The sequence below is a fragment of the Aulonocara sp. 'chitande type north' Nkhata Bay genome, linkage group LG22 (assembly GCF_057382095.1).
Source record: "Aulonocara sp. 'chitande type north' Nkhata Bay isolate Kocher_YH1m ecotype deep benthic linkage group LG22, A_spYH_male_GT1.1, whole genome shotgun sequence".
Classification (NCBI taxonomy): Eukaryota; Metazoa; Chordata; class Actinopteri; order Cichliformes; family Cichlidae; genus Aulonocara; species Aulonocara sp. 'chitande type north' Nkhata Bay.
In genome coordinates this window covers 3,379,833-3,402,857 of record NC_141364.1, presented here as the reverse complement: position 1 = coordinate 3,402,857, position 23,025 = coordinate 3,379,833, and the positions used below count along the sequence as shown (strand labels likewise).

The window sequence follows — 23,025 nt, the reverse complement described above, 5'->3', positions numbered from 1 at the left end:
GTTTTATTCCCACATGCATTGCTTAATCAATGGTGTTGTGAGGCGCTGTGGTTTAACCCAAACCACAATCTTTTCCTAACCCTAATAGTTTTAAAGGGTTAAACCTAACCTAACATCCAAACAGACTTATTATCCTGTCTCTCAGAAGCCAATATGCCTGCGGCCAAAGGATCAGTGTCTGCTGTGTAACCGTTAAATTACAAGCATCAACAATTGGCTGTTGTGCTACTGGATGTTAACTGGCACTAATTAATAACTCTTCACTTGATTGATGCTTTTAAAGATTCCATACGGGAGACTTTGAATATTACCAGAGCAGCAGACGTGTTGTCATTCAAATTCCTGTTGAATTACCATAATCATTATCTTTACTTATATCTTTAATTATAGGATTAAAGATACGATTTTCTTACAGTAACAAAAAAAAAAAATCACCAAAGAAACTAATACGCAAAAACCATAATACTGTGTGTTAACTGTGCTAAATCAGCTAAATTTAAGAATTCATAGCCCTGGATTTTGGAAGCATAAACTTCACATTCTTATAAGATGTACTGTAGTTCAAAATGCAGGAATGAATAACAGCAAGCTGAACAAGGTCCCAGTCTGCATGATCTTTTGTTCCCTGCACATTCAGGAGGGGGGATGACTGTCGTCTATGCTTATGAGCTGAATGACAATTTAGAGTACCCCGCATTCTTGGAGTCCCTGGGTGGTGAGCTTGATGGCGCCCCACCTGGGGGACCCTGTCCTCCTCCTGGGAGACTCAATGCTCATGTAGGCTCTGATAGTGAGACCTGCAGGGATGTGATTGGGAGCCTGCTAGATGTGAACCTGAGCAGTGTCCTGTTACTGGACTTCTGTGCAAACCACAGTTTGTCCACAACAAACCATGTTCAAACATAAGGGCGTCCATAAGCGCACGTGGCACCAGGACACCCTAGGCTGCAGGTCGATGATCGAGTTTGTAATTGTATCAACACATCTGTGGCCACTGATGATGCTCAGGTGAAGAGAGGGGCTGAGCTGTCAACTGATTACCACCTGGTGGCGTGTTGGATCAGGTGGTGGGGGATGATGCTCGACAGATCTGGCACACCTAAAAGTATGGTGATTAAAAGTTGTTGACTTAAACATCGTCGGGCGGTAGAAGGAATACTCCATGGTGGAACCAGAGTCTGGAAACGAGCAAGACAACTCATGAGGTCACTGAGGCAGGTAAACAACTCGATGGTGGCAGAGCCCCTGGGGTGGATGAGGTTAACCCTGAGTTCCTGAAGGCTCTGGATGTTGTTGGGCTGTCTACAATGTTGCATGGAGATCAGCAGCGGTACCTTTCAAGTGGCAGAGTGTGCTCCAACTACAGGGGGATCACACTCCTTTGCCTCCCCGAGAAAGTCTATCCCAGGGTGCTGGAAAGGAAAGTCATCCATTAGCTGAACTTCAGGAAGAACGATGCGGTTTTTGTCCCAGTGACAGAACAGTAGACCAGCCACTATTATATAGATCATTATATCTCATATTATTATATAGAGAGTCCTATAACATTTTGTGGCACTGCAACAGCACTAAACGTTCTGTGTACAAAAATGGTTTGTCTACAAATTTCAGCTGATTTTACTCTTTGTGAAATCAGCTGAAACTCTTTTCAACTATTCAGGGTTTTGCTGGAGCCCAGATTGCTCTAATTTATTTCTTTTTATTATTATTTATATGCAGTTGTTATGAGTGTCTTATGTTCAGCAGATTTTGAGTGGATACGGTCGAGTGGTGTACAGTGGTGATGATTTGCGGAGGGGAAAATACTCACCACACATTAGATTGTAAAGTTCAGTATTGGAGAAAGGCTCAATCTCTTTTTCCTTCTGAAACTTGGGGCCGTAACTGATAAACATGGCCTACAATAGAGATTAAGAAAGTGAGTGTTGTTACTGGGAAAATGTTTTTCCAATTTAGAAACACAGAACAGAGTAATAGCTTACATGCATGCTCTCAAAGTCATTGTCATAGCCGTGGTTACCACCAGAGCAGAATGTGAGAGAGCCTGGATCCCTATGAGGAAAGAAGAGTTTGCCAGTTGTAATCAATCATATAAGTTTCTGAATATAGACCTAAATGATTACTGAGTCCCATGAAGCGATAAAGGGGCAAAATTACACCCCACTAGAGTTTAGCTCAAGTGCCAGGATATTATGCCTTACAAGAGTGTACCAGAAACCTTTAGAGAGTATGACTTCATGCCCATTAAATGGGGAAAAGCATTTATACCCTTCTGGAAGAAATTAAACTGAGGGAAACTGTGTTTGACACACTATAAAAGTCTGAAACCCATAGAACAAGCACTTTGTTTCTGGCTAACATTATGAATCCCTGTACTCTAAAGCACATGGCTACAACCGTTACAGAGAATGTCTAAGACTGTAGCACCATAAATACCTCTCAAACAGCCATTTAGTGTCAACCAGGATGCTGACATCTTCAATGCGACGACTGTTGGCAAAGTGAAGGCGCTTTGGTAGGTTCGCCTTCAGGTACGGCTTGATTTTTTGGTCTGGCTTCTTACACTGAAATCATGAAAGACACTCATTCGTGATCCAATCCTGGAACATTTTTGTTGCATACAGACGTGGACAAACTTGTTGGTACCCTTCGGTCAATGAAAGAAAAACTAACAATGGTCACAGAAATAACTTTAATCTGACAAAAGTAATAATAAATGAGAATTCTATAAATCCTAACCAATGAAAGTCAGACATTGCTTTTCAACCAAGCTTCAAATGAATTATTTTTAAAAAATGCATGAAACAGGCCTGGACAAAAATGATGGTACACACAACATGAGACTTCTGCACCTCTCAGCAGGTATTTTGGACCAGTCATGTGCAAACTGCTCCAGCTGTTTCTGGTTTAAAGGGCACCTTTCCCAGACTGCATGTTTCAGCTCCTTCCAAAGATGCTCAATAGGATTGAGGTGAGGGCTCAGAGAAGGCCACTTTTAAATGGTCCAGTGTTTCCCTCTCAGCCATTCTTGGGTGTTTTAAGTTGTGTTTTGGGTCAATTTCCTGCGACTGAGACCAAGCTTTCTGACACTGGCCAGCACATTTCTCTCCAAAATCCCTTGATAGTCTTGAGACTTCATTGTACCTGCACAGATCCAAGACACCCTGTGCCAGATGCAGCAAAGCAGCCCCAGAACACAACCGAGCCTCCCCCGTGTTTCACAGTTGGGACAGTGTTCTTTTCTTGATATGCTTCATTTTCCGTCTGTGAACATGGAGCTGATGTGCCTTTGCAAAAAACCCCGCCCTCCCCCCACAAAAAAAACAAGAAAGAAATGACATAAAAATTATAACATGATTTGTTCACCATTGAGTGAAATAAGTATTGGCTTGCCTATAACCCAGCCAGAATTCTGGCTTCCATTAATTAACTGTGTCAATCACTTACAGCTACTTCAACTCTCAACTTGACTACAAATAACTACATATAACTCTCGACTTGTTATATGCAACACATTTCTCCAGGGAATCAGTTTCTTCCTTTCCAACATCATGTTTCTCACATCCTTTGACCAAAGATATGTCAAAGGATGTGAGGGACGAGATTGTAAGCCTGCACAAAAATGTAATGAATGGGCTCTAAGACCATTAAGAAAAGGTTTTGTGAGAGGGTAACAACACTTGGTGTTAAGTTTTAAGAAATGGAAGCAATATAAAATGACTATCAACGGATGGTGTCATATACTGTAAAACCTTAACCACGAAGATGAATCGTAGATGGGTGTTCCAGCACGACAGTGACCCAAAAATACCACCAAGGTAACAAAGAAGTGGGTCAAGAAAAAACTACCATAAAAAGGCAGTCCATTTCAGCAGGGATCAATAATTATTTTCCTCACGGTACATTTTGGTAAGAAATTTAAAAAAAAATACTCACAGTCATATTAGCAACAAGTCCAGCAGAGTCCCCTGTTGAAAGGGAAACATTTATGTCATTGCTGAAAGTTCAAAGCCAAGGCACGGCAATTAAATAGCTTTGTAATCGACAGATTTGTTCTTTTTCAGTCAGCATTGTGTCCCAACACAACTACAGAGTCTTAGAGAGACACAACTCGTCTGTGCAGGAGTGGAAACATATTGTATGATTCTTTATCCTTTTGGCATCGTTGCCTCTTTTTCAATGTCTGTCTTTTAGCAAAGCTCTGAGAGCATCTAAATGGTAAATGGCCTGCATTTGTATAGCGCTTTTCTAGTCCGTAAGGACCCCACAGGGCTTCACACTACATTCAGTCATTCACCCATTCACACACACATTCACACACTGGCGATGGCAAGCTACATTGTAGCCACAGCTGCCCTGGGGCACACTGACAGAGGCGAGGCTGCCGGACACTGGCGCCACCGGGCCCTCTGACCACCACCAGTAGGCAAACACGGGGTTAGTATCTTGCCCAAGGATATTTGGCATGCAGCCAGGATGCAGCCTGGGATCGAACCACCGACCTTCTGATTAGTGGATGACCTGCTCTGCCACCTGAGCTACAGCCACCCCACATCTACATCTACAATGTTGTGTGATGCATTTTCAATAGAAACTAAAAATCAAGTCATCATAATCTTCCAAATTTAAGAACTAAAAACAAGCATTTTATCAAGAGTAAATCAGATATGTTGGGTCAGCCATGGACAGGTGAAACTAACTGATAGACATCCAAGCCTTTTGTGCTTGATGCATCAAGCATCAAGCCTTTTTACAGCCTTACTGTCTCTGAAACAGCCATGCCCTGATGTTGTACTGATATGGCTGCAACCCAAGAACATTCAAGTATGACCAGGTTCAAACACAAAAGAGACCTAGGTAATCTCACAGATTTCACATGCTTTAGGAACCATATAGTTGCTCACAACGTCAAAAAGCTGGTGAAACCTATCATCAACGACTCACCCCACCTCCTCATTCTTTGTGTGATCAAAGACAAGCAGCAGAGCACTTTGTTGTTGCATTTACTTACACAGTGCGTCTTTGCTCTTGGCTCTGATGCGTCCAATGGGACCCTCAGTTACCACATACATGCTGGTATCGCCCACGAGTTCCTTCATTGTTTCCTTTCTTTCACAGCTTGTTTCCTCCATACCTGCAGCAACATTCAGCTGTTACATTACAGCCTTAATTTCTTCAGTGGAACAAAAACTTTGGAATGCTTTATTCCTTATGTGGAATACTCATGAAGCATTATGATCCCGTTCTAGATGGTGGTAGTGTTACTGCATTATCAATGTCCAATTGCTGGAACGTGTGTTTGCTTTTATTTCCTATGTAGTGGTAAGATTCCAGTGAAGAGATTCCACAAAGATAAAGTAAGATCAAAGTGGATAAAGGCAGGTGAAGACGATGCCTTCTTACTTCCCAGTACTGTTTTAAATGCTCTGGTCTTTGTAGCCATGTTGGACTTTCCCAAAAATAAAATTTGCTTAAATCATTATAAAATTTATGAGGCAAGCCAAGGATTGTTGTAAAGCTACATGCATGGTAAAAAGAGAGCACATGTAAACATTTCTATTGACACTGATTTCTTTGAACACATGTGACAGACGTGTTTTCAGAGCCACATCACTCTGAGTGCTTTGTTACCATGGTCAGCCACAATAATGATGTTGAGACAGCGGTGTAGATTAATTTGCTTCAGTCCATTCATGAGCTGACCAATGATCTTATCCACACCCTGGAGTGATGTAATAATCTGGAGAAAGCAAATTAAATGTTCAAATAAATATGACGCAAATGATGTTGTTGTACTTTAAACCTGTCATGCAGGAATTATGACAACCTGTCTGAGAATTTTTATTCATCTTTAGGAATGAAAATAGGAATAAAAACGAGAAAATCCTGATTGAGGTTGTCATAATTCCTGCATGACAGGGTTAAATAACAATGAAGCACATCATACACCTATAGTAACATTAACCGGCCAGTGGGTGGCATGGTATGGAGTGACTCATCAGTGTCCAATGTAGTGGTTTATGTGCATGTGTGCCATCAACACTGACACAGGAAACAGCCTTTGAATAGCTGTAACTGTAGTGACCACTATGCCTGAAAAGGTTAAATTACTGAAAACAAAGTAATACGAGAGTGGAAGAGAAGTATCCATGACCGAGCAATGACGAACTTCGTTAGAAAAACGTAATTCAAATCTTGGCCATTGATGTGTTTTCCTTGTTTCTATTTCAAGCCGTCCTTCCAAGAGGAACACAGGTGCTGCCTGAGGAAAGCGGGGAGGATCATCAAGGACTCCAGTCACCCCAGCCATAAACTGTTCAGACTGCTTCCATCAGGAAGGAGGTTCTGCAGCATCTGGTCCCGTACCAGCAGACTGAGAGACAGCTTTTTCCATCAGGCCATCAGACTGCTGAACACGTCATAGACACCTCAGCTTCACTACTGGAACTTCAACATTATGCACTCCACACTGTATATAAATGCCACTTGTTTTGCACATATTCAACTCTGTATATTTTATATATTTTATTATTAATATTATTTTTTTTTTTTTTTTTTTTTTTTTTTTACTATTTAATTTGTAAAAATGTGTATACACACACACACACACACACACACACACACACACGTAGGAAAATATTTAGTATACACATCCAGAAATGCATACTCTATTATATATTGTACATATATTTATTAGTTTCAGGTTGGCCATTCTTGTATTTTGCTCGTTTGTGTTGTTGTGTTTGCACATCTCTGTTGCTTGTGGGGCTCGCACACAAGAATTTCACTCGCATGTGCTGTGCCAGTGTGCCTGCACATGTGATGTGACAATAAAAGTGATTTGATTTGATTTTGATTTGACTATAAATTGTCTACTGTGTCGTTCCTTTTTCACTCATCGTTAATGAGTGAAAGCATGAATCACTTCTTCACATGTGAGTCTCGTGCTTTTCAGGCATTTCCCCATCACTCACTCAGCCAGTAAAGCTGGTTGATTCCCTTTTAAAATCTGCATGTTGATTTTATTTTGTCATTGAAACCAACCACGTCCACATCTAATGATTACAACTATTTGAAATGAAATTCAGGAGAACTCTGCTGAGCGTTATCTCCAGACCCAACACACAGTCCCTAAAAAATATGCTTTTTCTTTCATAATTTGTCTGCATGGCCAAATCCTATGACTGATCCACTAAATCCATACTTTTGATGCTATTGTCATCAGTTGTCTAGCCCGTTCCCAAAAGTCACCACATGGATGTATACGCGATCCATTAAGGTCTCCCAAAAGCCTGACTTGACAGATGCAATTTTAATTGTTTAATTAGAAGTGTCATAAATATTTATGGAGATTTATGAGCCTCGTCAGTGGACTTTAGAGTTTTGTTATTATGCTCACTTATCTGTGATCATTCACTGCAGGGTGTTTTACTGGTGTGGATAATGCACGAGTAGTTTCAACATGAGGATCTTGTTTCAGCACTGGGCCAGAGGGGCTACAACAGAATAACATCTGCACATCGCTCTCGCATTTCCAGCCAGTGCCAGAAAGGCGGCATAGGTCAGCTTTCTCTGTGCTACTTAAACATGTTACAATTATTCATTTAATCATTGTCCCATGGGCTTTATCAGAACTTCCGCAATATTTAGCAACGACAAACGTCAGTCACGAATATAACGAGCTTTTGTTTTGTTTCTTGAACCAAAAGAGCAGAGCAGCTCTCCCTTCATCTCTTTCTTATCTAAATGAGTCGAGTGACCTTACCCCTCCACTCACAGGACCGTAGCTGTGTCCAGATTTATCCGGCTCCTCCAGATACAGCGTAAAGAAATCCGGCCTGGCGGGAAAGAGTTGTTTTACTTGGAATCGAGTCAAAGCAAACATAGTTCACATTTATATTTTTTCATCTTCCTTTTGTGAAGTCTTTGTTTTGAAAAAAAACAAACAACCTTTTATTAGCCGGCAGCTGCAGCCACTTCAGCACAGTGAATACTCTTTCTTCAAACGGCACGGTACTAAAAGAATAAAAACAAATAGAAAGTAGAAGGTCAGTGTAAAAATAGTGATATTGATGTTTTTCTACAGAGAGAGCTAACAGTAGTGATCATCACGGCTGTGTATATTCCACCACTGTAAACACAGAACAGTCCCTCCTGCTGAACACCATTAACGAACAGCCACCCTGGCTGATGCACAATTTTGAAAAACATGCCCGTATCACTGTGAAGTTGACTATCCAAGTTTCCAAATATTTTAATTTCACGAACGTGCTTACAACATTACCAGTGAGCTTTAGCAGTTTTGAAACTAGTCGTGTACGTCTGCATCATCAGTGCGTTGACTGCACTGACGCTGGTGGCAGTAACACGTAAGAGGTTTCATTAGTCAGATACTGCAGTTCGCCTCCCATCGGTCTGTTGGTTTTATTAAGTCTTGTTTTTACTCACTGTTTTGGTTTAGTATGTGCTTAGTGAGGTCTTGGTTAAAATACACCTGTTTGCAATAGTAACTGAAAAATTATTTATTGGCCTCAGCAGAGTAGCACACATCATCAAGGACAGCTCCCACACTGGTTTTGACCTGTTAAACTTGCGCTACAGGTGCATCAGCACAGAGACTCAAATACTCAAGAACAGTTTCTTTCCAAAAGCCATAACCACCCTGAACCCACACATGCACTGATGACACAGTTTCACCCCCTAATCCAAGGACTTCCCTCTATACACAGACTATACAAACTACCATCACCACTCTGCAATATTTAATTTACCTGCCAAAACCCACACTGTAAACATATAATTGTCATGGTCGGCTGTGTGGCAGGCAGGCAGGAGTGGTGGACCCAAAATGCAGGACTCTTAGGAAACAAGCTTTCAACTGAAAATGCAGCTTTATTGCTGGAACAAAACTTCAACATAAAATAAAACTCACAAAAGCAAACAAAACTCTAAACTGAGATGCAGGAGGACTTGAAATCATGAACACACAGAAAGTGAGGGTGAACAGACGTTAACGACGTGACGCTGACACAAAGACACACTGGGCTTAAATACGCTGAGTCATCAAGGAATTAGAGACAGAAGGGGGACACAGCTGGGAGAAATAAGACCTAATGAGACAGGGAGGGCAAAGCCGGAACACTGACATCAGACAGGAACAAGAACCTTCAAAGTAAAACAGGAAACAAAACACACTTTACTAAGACACGGACTAGACGGAGAGAGACAGACTAGACACTGACCAAAGCCTACTAAATAATAATCATAATCAAAACAGTATCACTGATAAATCAAATCATAATCTAGAAAAACACCAAAGCATGAAAAACAGAAAGCTGGGTCAACATGACCCAGAACCGTGACAATAATACTGTTTTTCCCCTGATATTTGTATCGTTGATATTGGATTGGGACTGTTCATATGTATAAAGTACTGCAGAACTGTGCAGCCCGCCCCTTTTCTTCTCCCACGTGTCTGCACTGAGTAGAAGATGCTCTGAATCTCATTGTACAGGTGTATAGTGACAATAAAAGACATTCTATTCTATTCTAATCATGGATTGATGTGAGAGAATGGGGGAATGGTGGTTGCTGTGTGAACCATCATTTCCCACACCGTGACAAAAAAGGCTTCAATGTGGCGACAATCGTCATCCAGAGTGTTGAAAATAGCGGGAAAACATTTCACATGTGATGTTTAACTTAGAGCATGGGCCAATCAGCTCTGACGCCATCTGTTCTCTGGAGCCAAATTCTCCCAGCCAACCATCCCACGCAGTGATAAAGTACATCGTCCTGCTTGATAAGAGCTCGTGCAACATATCGGAATATTTCCAACACACTGCACATTTACTGATGTTGCTTCATGGACTCCAGTATGTGATTTGGCTCAAAGATCAACTCCCAGGGTTAAATAATCAGATTACATAAAAGCCTAATTATGAATTCACTGTTAAGTTACTGTAAAATACCGAGTGCAACCAGCATGGTGCTGCTGTTTTGATTGGCAGATTTTCCATGGCTTTTAAATCAAACAGTGGGACCTGATGCAATATGATTTAGCTCTGATGTGGTGCGAGCAAGAGAGCTGGGATCACAGTGTAAGACGAGTTACTGCTACTATATTTCTACACAGTTTAAATGTATTTTTTCAGTTGCCTAAGTCTTATATTCATTAACCTACTAAGGTATCATTTTGCATTGGCTTCATATACTTAAGTTACTGCACGGTCAAATGGGGTGGCACACCGATTGTCCATGAAATGATCCATTGGGAGTCACAATAGGCCACTGAGGGAGGTTAAAGAGGAGGCGGAACAGCAAAGTGTTTGACATTCAGCTGCTGTTTCTGGAGTAGCGGATGAAAAGTAGACGGGGAATTTTTTACACAGCAAACTTTGAATATCTGTGTCTCAGGGATTTTGTTAACTACTCTCCAGGGGGATGCGAGGCTCTCATGCATCATTCAGTTCTAAAGTGATTTTTTTAAACTAGAAACGATGGTCTCACCCGTCATAAGGTACGTAGATGTCAGGAAAACTGTCGGCGATTTTCACATCCGATCCAGGCCAGAAGAAAGTCCCAGACTTCAGTCCGTGGGACTTTGCTGTGTGCCAAATCTCCAAAAACAAAGAAGACGTATGAGCTTGACTGAAACATGCTCAACGCTGATTCTGAAGTTTCTTTTTAACAACGTTTATAAGAGTTGATATTATTGTTATTAAAGTTACTTGCAGTGTCTCTTTCTACAAGATGCAATGTTTCTACGCTGCTGCACTGACATTAAATGAATGTGCTCTGTGTCCATTTTCAGAAGCAGCATGTCAAAGTGGAATCTTTATTATCAAAACAATGTTAACCATCTTAAACCAACAGAGCCATACAAGCTTCTTCCATATTATACAACTGCTGCATGCAGCAATGCAGAGCAGGAATGTGCAAGTGCCCGGGGACTTTTCCTTAGGTGAAACTGTCAGAAGCAAAAAAGCCCAAAACAAAACAAAACAATCCAAAACCAAAAACTTTATTTGGCATTTTTGCATTCGATTACACTGACAGAAATGATCTCAACCTGTAAGATCTTCACTCTCATCTTATTTGCTTTAAAAGGTCACCTTCCCCTTAACATTTAATTTTTAAATGTAATTTAAATGTAATTTGACCAAAGGTCGCTCAGTTTGTGTGTGTAAATCAAGACTCACAGGTTGTCCAAGGTACCAGTCGGGGTTATTTTTCTCTGGACTGGACAGGGAGAAGGTGGCATCGAACACCGGGTCATACATGGTATTGTCAATCAGACCATTTGACTCTGGGTAGAGACCCTGAGGGAGGAGGAAAAGGAAGGAAGTGAGGAGATAATTAATAATTCAGTTTAACTGAATATATCAATCTTGTATGAAAGCATCCTGCGGGACACTTGAGCATTCTTTGTTTCGTAACAGAGAGGAGTAATCCTTAAGTCTGGGTCATGTGCCTTCATACCACAAGTATGTGCTTTGTATGGACCTTGAAAGGAAACTTCTAGTGCGTGGGAGTCGGGATTCCCTCACGTGATTTCTAAGAAGATGAACGAGCTTGTTTTGAAAGGGAACTCCTTGTAAGAGTTTCAGCAAGAACTGGGTGTGTTTTATCATGTGAGATATGGATCAGGCACGAGGAACTATCTGTGTTCTGTTGTCTACTGTCCCGAGTTGTTTGCTGCATCGCGAGGGCCTCAGCAGCAGGCTGGTGCAGAAATCCCAGTGACCTTTATCTGGAATCTGAGAGATGAAAACTCCAGGCTATTTCTTGTAACTTTCCTCTCCTTAATGTCAAGTATAATCGTAATAAATGCTTCTATATTTCAGAGAGAATATAGTTTTATTACTATATTCTAGTGATGAACTGGCACTTAAGAAACTCCAACTTGAACCTGAACATGTTTCTTAAACTACACACTATTCTGAGTCAGTACAGAATGCTTTATTACCACAACAGATCACTGTGGCTGTTTTATTCATTTATTAGGTTGAAGGTGTCACAAAGTTGTTTTTATTTTCCCAGCGCCAAGTCACCAAAATCTGCAACTGACCGAGAAGAATGACCCAGATTTGATCCAGAACTTTGTGGTTCTTCCTTTGTTGATGCCCCCGAGCTTTCACAGAAATTGACCCAGTAAAGTTTTTGAGTAATATTGCATAAAAATGACACCAGAACAAGAAATATTGAGGAATAACACAGTGTAGTACAACGCTGGGGAGGGTGTGTGTGGACATGCTCAGGCAGACGTAAATGTGCAGGGTGTGTAAAAAGGAGCCATACACGGTGGTGTTTGTTCGTCACACTTAAATGTTTCAGATCATTTAAGACCCCAGAACAACATCCAAAGAACTAAAATAGCAAATGGACTGGTTCTTGTGCTTTATACTTGTAATTCATTCACCAATCACACCACACCACTATCTAACAGTCGTACTCCGATGGGTGCATCAGAGAGCAACATGGGGTTAGTATCTTGCTTTGGCATGCAGACTGGGATCGAACCACTGACCTTCTGGTTAGCGGCCTGCTCTACCACCTGAGATACAGCCGTCAATGTCTCTGTTAAGGTCAGTGAGGACCTCACCATAAGAAAGAGACTGAGCAAAAATAGGCAGCATGGCAGACTTCTAAGACAAAAACCACTGCTGAGCCAAAGGAACAAAGGCTCGTCTCAGTTTTGCCCCAAGATTTTTGTAAAAATGCTCTCTGGATGGACAAGATAGAGGTATAACTTTTGGAACCCTTCAATTTAGAAAAGGAACATCAGACCCTGACCCTGAATCCTCCCTTAGTTATGCTGCAATAGACGTAGGCTGCCGGGGATTCCCATGATGCATTGAGTTTTTCCTTTCCAGTCACCTTCCTCTCTCACTATGTAATAACAGACCTCTCTGCATTGAATCATATCTGTTATTAACCTCTGTCTCTCTTCCACAGCATGTCTTTATCCTGTCTTCCTTCTCTCACCCCAACCGGTCACAGCAGATGGCCCCGCCCCTCCCTGAGCCTGGTTCTGCTGGAGGTTTCTTCCTGTTAAAAGGGAGTTTTTCCTTCCCACTGTCGCCAAAGTGCTGCTCATAGGGGGTCATATGATTGTTGGGTTTTTCTCTGTATCTATGAAGCGTCTTGAGGCGACTTATGTTGTGATTTGGCGCTATATAAATAAAATTGAATTGAATTGAATACCAACAGTAAAATGCGGTGGTGGCAAGGACCCAAATGCAGGAATTGGAGATGACTCAAACTCAAACACAGCTTTTATTTCTGTGAAGGTTCTCAGTCATCCAGGTCATCGTAGTCAAAGGAGCTTGTAAAGAAAAGCGTCTGGACTTCTTTAAGTTGCCTGAAGACGTTTCACCTCTCATCCGAGAAGCTTCTTCAGTTCTACGGTCAAATGGTGGGGAGTCCCAGATTTAAACCCAGTGGGTTTAAACTACTTAAAGAAGTCCAGATGCTTTTCTTTACAAGCTCCTTTGACCACAGCTTTGATTGCTGAAACTCCAGAGCTCAGGGAATACAAAACTTAGGCATGAACTGAAACTAAATATCACAGAGACCAGGAAACGCTAGAAAACACTTAGACTCTGGGGGCAGACGTGAAGACAGAAGACAGAGAACAGACAAACGGGCACATGACCAGGGACACAGCTGAATTGAATTACAACAATTCAGCCAACCTTCCTCCACAGCTGTGAAAGAGTCGCTGCCAGGTATCGTAAACGCTTGATTGCAGTTGTTGCTGCTAAGCGTGGCCCAACCAGTTATTAGGTTTAGGGGACAAACTCTTTTCCACTCAGGGCCTTTAATAATAAACATCTTTATTTAAAATCTGCATTTTGTGTTCATGCACGTTATCTACGTCTAACAAACACAAAGATCAAGTTTGTTTACTGTAAAAAAGACGTATTAATGTATGCAGCAGTGTGAGTGCTGTGCGTCTGTACCGTAACAATGGAGTAGTGATTGGGAAAAGTCTTTGTGGGAAATGCGGACTGCATGAATGGAGCTGACGTTCCACACCTTCCTGTGAATAAATAAGGAATGGTGCCAAATTAATTCCTCCATGTGATTTCCTTTTAATATGACCATGTGAGTCATTGCCCTGCCTGCAGGCTGAATAACTTCATTAAGCATAAGATGCAACCCTGAACACACTAATTTATATTTGATAAGCAGGAAATTCAGTGGAAGCTGCCTTTGTGTGAAAGCATTTAAATATGTATCTGTTTTGATAAGATAACTGGGCATGTTTCATCTTAAAGCTTTGATTTCTTATGAATGATGATGTTAGCTTTCAATTTGTCATCAAACAGCCCAAAGGCAGCCTAAAGGCAGGCGATTTATAGACACACGTTTCTTACAATAAACAGACATGTAAGAGGTTTTGTTCATGTATGAGGGTAAGCATGTTTCTTTAAAAACAGAAGGTTGACACTGACTGAGTTTATCCAAGACAGGGATGAGTGCACTCCATGTCTGCAGATACTCTGCCCTGAGGCCATCCAAAGACACAAGGAGCAGCGGCTGCTTAAAGCTGTGAGGAGAGAAAACAACCATCAAACGTAGCAGAAACTCTGAAACATTAAATACTGACATAAACATACCAAGCTGGATAAAAATTGGCTGATTTATGAGTAGGAATACTTTTGTGTGTCCACCACAGATCAGATCATTTCACTCTGCTCACAGCCAAAGTGTCTACACACCTTTATAGCTACGCTAGCTTGTGTTGGTTAGCTTGATACTCCCTATCATCCAAAGATTGTAGTTACTTTTACTTTTCTAAATGCAATCTGCGATTATAAGAAATAGCAAGGCCTCATTTAAAATAATAAGAATAATTATAATCGTTGAAAGGCTATGTTACAAATACAGCTGTTTGGAAAGCATGCATGGAGTTGCTCATCAAAGATCATTTCAATCAGTTTTCAATCAATCTTCAGTTTATTGCATTTCCAAAGGGATTATAATATATTTGGTATAAATTCTTACCCTGCGGGACACGTGGGGGTTGACAGGTCATCGCACGTATCTTCAACCCACTGCTTCTCTCCTGCGGCGAGACCATAATGTTTATGTCTCCAGTGACATCTGATGGTACGGGACTTTTGAATACACTTCCTAACGTCTGTTGTTTTTGCCTTTTTTGCTGCAAGCTGTATGTATAAGCTGGCAGAATAAGTGCACGTAGGGTTCTAGAGATGTAATGAGAGAAAATTCCCTCTAAATGCTGCTAAATGTTTTCCTTAGATAAATATCTGTGGGTTAGGGTTTAAACTAGAAAGCAATTGTTTACAAGAAAAGCTACAGAACTGGGTCAGCTTTAATGTGCTGTATATACCCCTGCTTTCAAACTCTTACACCACTCCAGTTAAGAGGTCCTTAAGATGAACCACGTATACAGAGGGGTTTACACTGAGGGAGCCACTCATACCCTAAGAGGAAATTCTAACAATAAACCAGTTTTAGAAATCGCCTTCTCTCATCAAGCTTCTCTGTTTATTCACAGTAAGATCTACAAGTGTTTCGCATGGCTAAACAGGTCTCCTGAAACGTTACTGGCTTTTACAGATTTCTTTTGTGTCTGCACCCTGTGCGATGTCCCTGCAGCCTCACCGTGGCAGACGTGTTTGTAGTTGGTGCAGCAGTCTCCAGCAGAAAGACAGTCATCTGAACAGTGGCACCTGCTCTGCGTCAGCCTCTTCTCGCCACAGCGCACGTTTGTGCATTCCCACTGCTCAGCTGAAGGAAACGGTCATGGAGTTAAGTACAGAAGTACACTCAGTTCAGCTGGTGAGCAGTGAAGGACGTGTAAGTAAATGGTAAAAATGGTAAATGGCCTGCATTTGCATAGCGCTTTACTAGTCCCTAAGGACCCCAAAGCGCTTCACACTACATTCAGTCATTCACCCATTCACACACACACTGGTGATGGCAGCTACATTGTAGCCACAGCTGCCCTGGGGCGCACTGACAGAGGCGAGGCTGCCGGACACTGGCGTCATCGGGCCCTCTGACCACCACCAGTAGGCAAACATGGGGTTAGTATCTTGCCCAAGGATATTTGGCAGCCAGGAGGCAGCCTGGGATCGAACCACCGACCTTCTGATTAGTGGCTGACCTGCTCTGCCACCTGAGCTACAGCCAAGTCACAAACAAAGTCTCACTAGGAGCAGTGCAGATGTCATAGTGGTCAAAGCAGCAGCTGTTGGCGGCGACGCAGTTTTCATCACATCTGCAGCCAGGTTTCTCGTTGTCAAAAGGCTCATAACATCTATTCCTGCAGGATGTGAGGGGCGTGACTGCAACAGAGACAAAACAGGAGCGGAGAGTTAGTCGATTAATGAAGATGAAAAGAGACATTTAAGGAAACAAAGAGAGCTGCAAAACAAAAAAACTGATAAGCTGAACTTTATAAAGGAGAAGACGTTATTTTCTTCTTCTTCATTCAAAACAAACGGAACATTTTCAGATCTTAAACTGGTGACTCATCATTACAAAAACAACCAAGGGAAGGATTTCCCATCATGGCTTTCTTGTACTCAGACATATAATGAGCTCAATGTACTGAAGATTTTCCACCACAGTACGGGAAGAACATCTGTCTACATGTAAGTAATCTGTAATCTGTCCTGACAGCAATGACACTCTGGATCTAATAAGCACTGTGAAGTGCCTCAGCAGTGCTCATCTATGCAGTCATGAAATAACTGAGTCCCACCTTAAATTAGCAGCTGAGGCTGCATAACCACAGTGAAAATGGATGAGACAGGAGCCAGACAAATTCCACCAAAGCAAATGAAACGTGGTCTCTTCTCGGATTAGTTACAGTTTACACAAAATATGTGAAATGAACTAGCCGATCATGAAATGGAATCTGTTTTATTTACGTAATATTGTTATATTGTCACGGCTTCATTTCACAGACATCGTTGGAAATGTTGTGCATTTCTACCGAGCCTGAAAGTCAACATAGCCTGAACTCTTGTAGGTACGTTTTCTTGTAATTTCCTCAAGTATCTTCAGGAATCGTTCTCCAGGCTTCATGAGAAACATCCAAAGCAGAGCTTTGGATGCTGGCTGCCTTTGGTTGTGTTGTGTCAGGATGATCGGGACTCACGACCCTTAGTGTTGCACTGTGTCTCTATTCTACTGAAGCATGCTTTTACTGTTTGAGATCATGGTGAAAAATAAAAATGATCGCAATCAGACTCTTCCCAGATTGTACTGCATGGTGGATCAAGGGTGGGTATCCATTTGTAATTTCATGAATTTTGAGCCCGACATCGCTGCAGCCCAGACCCTGCCAGAGCTTCCACCATGTTTTACAGATGGCTGTTCTCATCTGGTTTCCAACATATTAACAGCACTTTGAACAGCAAAGCAAAAGAGTGTTTTCCCCTCATTGTTTGCTCAGATGTCTGAAAGTATGTGTTTTGCATCTTTTTTAATTACTTGCTGACTGGAGGATGTAGCCTCATGAATCAGAGCGCACCTGGTTCTGACACACATGTTGATTAATGGGAAGAAAAAAACATTTCATGTGAAATTTCAGACAAGTCGATGCTAGGTTTTCACAGCACAGTGACGCCTATAAGCTGCTAGACAGCTCTTTCTTTGCACGCAGTTCTGGCCTTTAAATCTGGGAATACACAGGCAACACTTCTTCACGTCCTCCAGGATTACGATAAGTAATGTTTGCAAATATAACAGCTTCTTTCTTGAAATTTGACGCCTTACATCAGGTGATTATAACCTCAATACACTGAGATGTTAGCATTAATAATCCCCACCCTGTCATCCAATGGACGTGAGATCTCAATGTGACTCACATATTTTAATAGAGGGACTTATTTTTGCATAATTGGACCATTTTCCCTTCAGCTTCCAGATTGTCCTTTCAGTAAGTTAAGCTTTCCATCTGTTCTTGTCTCTACTTGTTTCTTGCAAGTCTTGCTGATTTTCACATGAGAAACTTGATTTCCTGATCATTTGAGTCAGTTTATTCACATGCTGATGAGTATTAAAGCTTGAAAAACAGTGAAACAGTCACATGCACCAGATTGGTCATGGATTTGGCCTTTGAATCACCTTGTTGTTGAATTGTGCTATACAAATAAACTTGCCTTGCCTTGCCTTGCCTTACTGTTTTTCTTTAGACCTTTGTTTTTTTGCGAAGCTTTTGCTTTTTTCTGCATTTCTGTGGGATTTGGAAATTGACATCAGGTGAGATATGAGATGAGATATACTCATGTGTCACATTGTCAGCTGTACAGTTTACTTGTGACACTAAATGTGATTTCTATTAGACATCAAGACAAAAACTTCCCGCACATGACAAATGGAAATAGTGCTGCTCTCTGCAGGGTAGGGGAAGCGTCCAGTGAAACTATTTGAGTATTTTGGCTGTGTTCTTGGATTTTAGCCATGCTGGTATGCAACAATGCACATTTAATACAAAACAACCACAGTCCTATCAACCTGTGTGGTTCATTTGATACTCTTGCATTGTTTATTGTGAATTATGATCACTTTTGGAACACTAATGCATCCTCCAGTGCTTATAAAAGGCTGTGTATGTGTTTCCAGGCCCGGATCTATGATGCTGTTTCTGGTCGGCTGCTAGATGGTTTGAGCTCCTAGAGACATTTCTAGGTTTCTGGTTTCTACAGGCTTAAAAACAGCAGTGCCCCTGCTCCCCTGCTTATTCTGTTATGTAACCAAAAATCTTTTTGTGCGGGTGAAAAAGAATATTGGCTGGATTCACCACCGGTAACATTTCCCGGCAGCCAAGTCATTCGGAAAAGAAGTGTTACAATGTACAGACTAAAACTCTGACCCTGAGGAAACAGCCTGGTGCTTTTAATGGAGAGCACCTTCTCTGACAAAGGCACAGAACCGAGTGTAACATGACTGACATTAGTCTTTAGGCTTCAGCATTTCTGTCTGTAAAGCTTTCAGCATTTCAACATTCAGACCAGAATGTTTGTTGACAGGTGAACACTTCAGTTCATCTTTCATCTTCGTTTCTAAAGCTTATTCAACCGTTAGACAACATCACAACAAAAGTCGCCTCAAGGCGCTTCATAAATGTCAAAGTTGCTCCACCCTTTAATAAATGTTCACTTGACCTTTAAGTAATTGAGATTTGTGGAAAAGACACAAAATAAGTCACCGCCAGGTCTTCAGTGGTAAAAATGAACTTTAAACAGGAAAATTGTGAATTAATTCTGGTAAAAATTAATTCTGGTTACTTTGTATCAATAGGTAACTTCACATCTGAGCAGACAAGTATCACATGTGGAGTTCCCCAAGGTTCCATCTTGGGACCCCTTCTGTTTAACATCTACATGCTCCCACTGGCACAGATTATAAACAACAACAAAATAAACTATCACAGCTATGCAGATGACACACAAATATATATCACAATGTCACCAGGAGACCGAGGCCCTGTACAGGCTCTTGGTAAATGCATTGAGGAAATCAATGACTGGTTGTGCCACAATTTTCTCCAGCTAAACAAAAACAAAACTGAGGTAATAGTCTTTGGCGCCAAAGAAAAACGATTACAGGTCACCAGAGAACTTCAATCTATACATCTAAAAACCACAAACCAGGCAAGAAATTTGGGTGTAGTGATGGATGCAGACCTAAACTTAGAAAAACACATTAAGACAATAACAAAGTCAGCTTACTATCACCTCAAGAATATATCAAGGATAAAAGATCTGATGTCTCAACAGGACCTGGAAAAACTAGTCCATGCATTCATCTTTAGTAGGCTTGATTACTGTAACAGCATCTTTACAGGTCTACCTAAAAAATCAGTCAGACAACTACAGCTCATTCAGAACTCTGCTGCTCGAGTCCTCACTAAGACCAAAAAAGTGGACCACATCAGTCCAGCTCTGAGGTCCTTACACTGGCTGCCTGTCCGTCAGAGGATAGACTTTAAAGTTCTGATGCTGGCCTATAAAGCTCTGAATGGTTTAGGACCAAAATACATCAATGACCTCCTGACCCAGTATGAACCATCCAGATCCCTCAGGTCATCTGGATCCGGTCTTTTATCAGTTCCCAGAGTCAGAACCAGACACGGAGAAGCTGCATTCAGCTTTTATGCTCCTTATATCTGGAACAAACTCCCAGAAAGCCTCAGATCAGCTGAAACACTCAGTTTATTTAAATCCAGGTTGAAGACTCACCTATTCTCAGCTGCATTTGAATAAAGCACCAAATCCACACTTTAAGCTTAAATTTCAAAACTTACATTTAACTACTGATTTTATCTACTGTTCTGATTTTATCTGTTTTGATTTTATATACTGTTTTGTTTGTTTGTTTGTTTGTTAATTAGTTAGTTAGTTTATTTGCTTGTTTTAATCAATTTTAAATCATGCTTTTTATTTGTTCTTGTTTCTGTCTCTGTAAAGCACTTTGAATCACCTTGTTGTTGAATTGTGCTATACAAATAAACTTGCCTTGCCTTGCCTTGCCTAAAAGCAAAAAATAACAACTTAATGAGTTGTGAGGAATAGAAATCCCTTTTTCATCCACAGGAAAACATTTGTAGGAGGACATTCTCCTTTTTAAATGACGTTTTTAAAATGAGTGGAGGAAGTTAATTCTCTCTGACATGAGATGCTGATTTGGTGCCTGACTCACTCTGACGGTTCTAAATGAACCTAAATCGTCAGCATACGCTCACCCGAGTCATGACGATGAAGCCATATGGGAAAATAATGCAATTTATTAAGAAAGTATTTGTTGTATATAAGTGTTTGAAGTTTCTGAGCCTGCAGAGACACGTTTGCGTGTTTGTGTGTGTGGCTGTTTGTGAATGTACCTTGGTTTTGACATCTCTGCAAATCCAGTCCGAGACCGAGTCCAAGGCCAAGGATTAGAGTCACAATCGACACAGCCAAGACACCAATCTGTGCGACACAAATGCAAACATGAAGCGAACCTAGCAACAAATCCTTTCTTATGAAGTCAAACACAACCAAAAGCACAGAACGGTCAGGCTCTATCGGTGAGTGGAAACACGTTCTCCAGTTTGTTGTTGCCAAACGAGTTGTAAAATAAGCAGCAAAGGGCTTAATGACAGAAACGAGAGTGCAACAGAAACTTATACAGCTGCAGTTCACTGTGGTGTTTTTTTATTACCTTCTACTTACAAGATGCCACTGCAGTTTCTTCTTTATGACGGAAAAGTAGCAGTTTATTTTATAGGCGCTCTTATCAACTGCATTTAGTCAGTGCCTTAGAGCAACCAGTTTATAACATTAAATTGAGGAGACGTGCAGTTTTACAGACTATGGCTTCTGGACTGATTGTTGGAATAATTACCATCAATCACGCTGACTTTACACAGGGGTGTTTATCATCAGGTGAACAGCTGGATCTCATAATCGCCCATTCAACGCTTTCCCAGACGATACGTGTGCGCAAATGTCTGGAAATTGTTGTAATCTTCTCGACAAACATGTGTGATAGGAACAACTGTTTGTTATTATTCAGTTAGTCACGTATGAAGTTGTGACAGGTTTTTGGGTAGATGCCTGTTTAATGCAAGCTTTGGAAATGTTTAAATGTTGACATAGAGCAGAGCACACGTTTAAAATCAGGCTGATCGGAGGCCTGCTCGCTGGTGTCATTCCAGCCATTGGTAAGAATTCATTATCATAAACTTTCATCTACATTTTGAGTAAAAATGACACAAAGGCCTTCAATGTGTCTCGTTAAATTCTCCAGTTACCACATAATTAAAACAAAAATCTGTACTCACTATGATCTTCTTCTTGTTTCTCTTTGCTTCGCTTATCCAATCCATAGCTACTCGAATATGTCTCTTACTGCACGGAGACAGAGAGACGTCCGGCAGACGTACACAAAGAGACGCACGTTACTTTATGCGGATAAAAGAAAGATATCTTTGCAGTGACCTCTGGACCAAGTACAAGAACTGGGCAAGCAAATGATTGTCAGAATGAAAAGATAACCTCGTGTTCATGCGTTTTTCCTTTGTGGAGCCACAGCTGCTGCTCCTTTGCTCACATTTTAAAACTTACTGGAGTGCCTGCGAGGTACAAAGATAAAGCCACGGAGTAAAGATCAGAATCGAGATGCAAACCTTCAGTGTCAGGCCTTTTGATTTCTCTTGTTATCAATGATTGATAACAGCTTGAAACAATTTATTGGTTTATTGAATTAAAATTAATTACTACTTTTACAACTACAGCTGTTAATGGACTTTTAAAGACGTTTGTAATGATGTGAAATGCTGACTCACATTTCGCCGACAGTTTTATCAAAGCACGTACCTGAGCGCACGCAAACCTTGAAACTTTTATTTTTTGTGAAGTAATTTTCACAAAGTAAACATTTCCGATCCGAACATTGTCATATAGGATGTCTTCCCATTTCTAACAGTGCATAACCTTTGCCTTTTAAGGCCTTTAAAATAAAACCAAAGCTCTTTCGTTGAAATCTAAAACCAGTTAAACTAGTGACAAAAGAACACACGAGGCTTCTGCAGAAAGGTCAAATATAATGAGACGCTGTCACGGCTGCCGAGGCGAGCCGTGTGGATTTAGAAGGAGGACCCAAGATGCAGGCAGTGGATGAGATACCGGTGGTTTTATTTACAGAGGTGTAGTGGCAAACAAACAGTGGGGCATAACAAACAACTAAAGACACCTAAACTGGGAGAACTAAAATAACAGACCTGGGAGCATATGACAACGGATGATGAATAGCAGAGAGACGCAGACGAGGAACAGGACTCCGTGGAACACAGGGTAACAGACTGACACAGAGTTACACAGACTGACAAGGAGGAACACAGACGAACCGGCAACAGGCAGGAGAACACACAGGGCTTAAATACACACACCAGTAATCAGGGGATGAGAGACAGGAGGGCAACACAGCTGGGAGGAATCTGGGCTGACGGGACAGGGGAAACGTAAACTGATCACACTCACATACGACGCGGACCTT

At 41.3% G+C, this 23,025-nt stretch overlaps 1 protein-coding gene across 2 annotated transcripts in view; it reads right to left on the bottom strand.

Annotated features, from left to right (window-relative positions):
* LOC147303206 (venom phosphodiesterase CdcPDE) overlaps positions 1-21,946 on the bottom strand; it is a 46,103-nt gene extending 24,157 nt beyond the window's left edge. Inside the window, exons 1-17 of one of the 2 annotated variants that reach the window (XM_086280279.1) lie at positions 21,812-21,946; positions 20,870-20,957; positions 16,188-16,322; positions 15,637-15,762; positions 15,013-15,073; positions 14,460-14,554; positions 13,965-14,044; positions 11,202-11,321; positions 10,510-10,619; positions 7,951-8,016; positions 7,766-7,838; positions 5,632-5,740; positions 5,012-5,134; positions 3,937-3,968; positions 2,437-2,564; positions 1,983-2,052; positions 1,811-1,898 (exon numbers count right to left, since the gene is read on the bottom strand). In XM_086280279.1, coding sequence (XP_086136405.1) covers positions 1,811-1,898; positions 1,983-2,052; positions 2,437-2,564; positions 3,937-3,968; positions 5,012-5,134; positions 5,632-5,740; positions 7,766-7,838; positions 7,951-8,016; positions 10,510-10,619; positions 11,202-11,321; positions 13,965-14,044; positions 14,460-14,554; positions 15,013-15,073; positions 15,637-15,762; positions 16,188-16,322; positions 20,870-20,957; positions 21,812-21,856 — 1,549 coding nt within the window. In that variant the 5' untranslated portion in view covers positions 21,857-21,946. Of the gene's footprint in view, positions 1-1,810; positions 1,899-1,982; positions 2,053-2,436; positions 2,565-3,936; positions 3,969-5,011; positions 5,135-5,631; positions 5,741-7,765; positions 7,839-7,950; positions 8,017-10,509; positions 10,620-11,201; positions 11,322-13,964; positions 14,045-14,459; positions 14,555-15,012; positions 15,074-15,636; positions 15,763-16,187; positions 16,323-20,869; positions 20,958-21,811 lie in introns of those variants that run through there. The other variant, XM_086280280.1, reaches the window with a different exon arrangement.
* Positions 21,947-23,025: the final 1,079 nt, after the last annotated feature.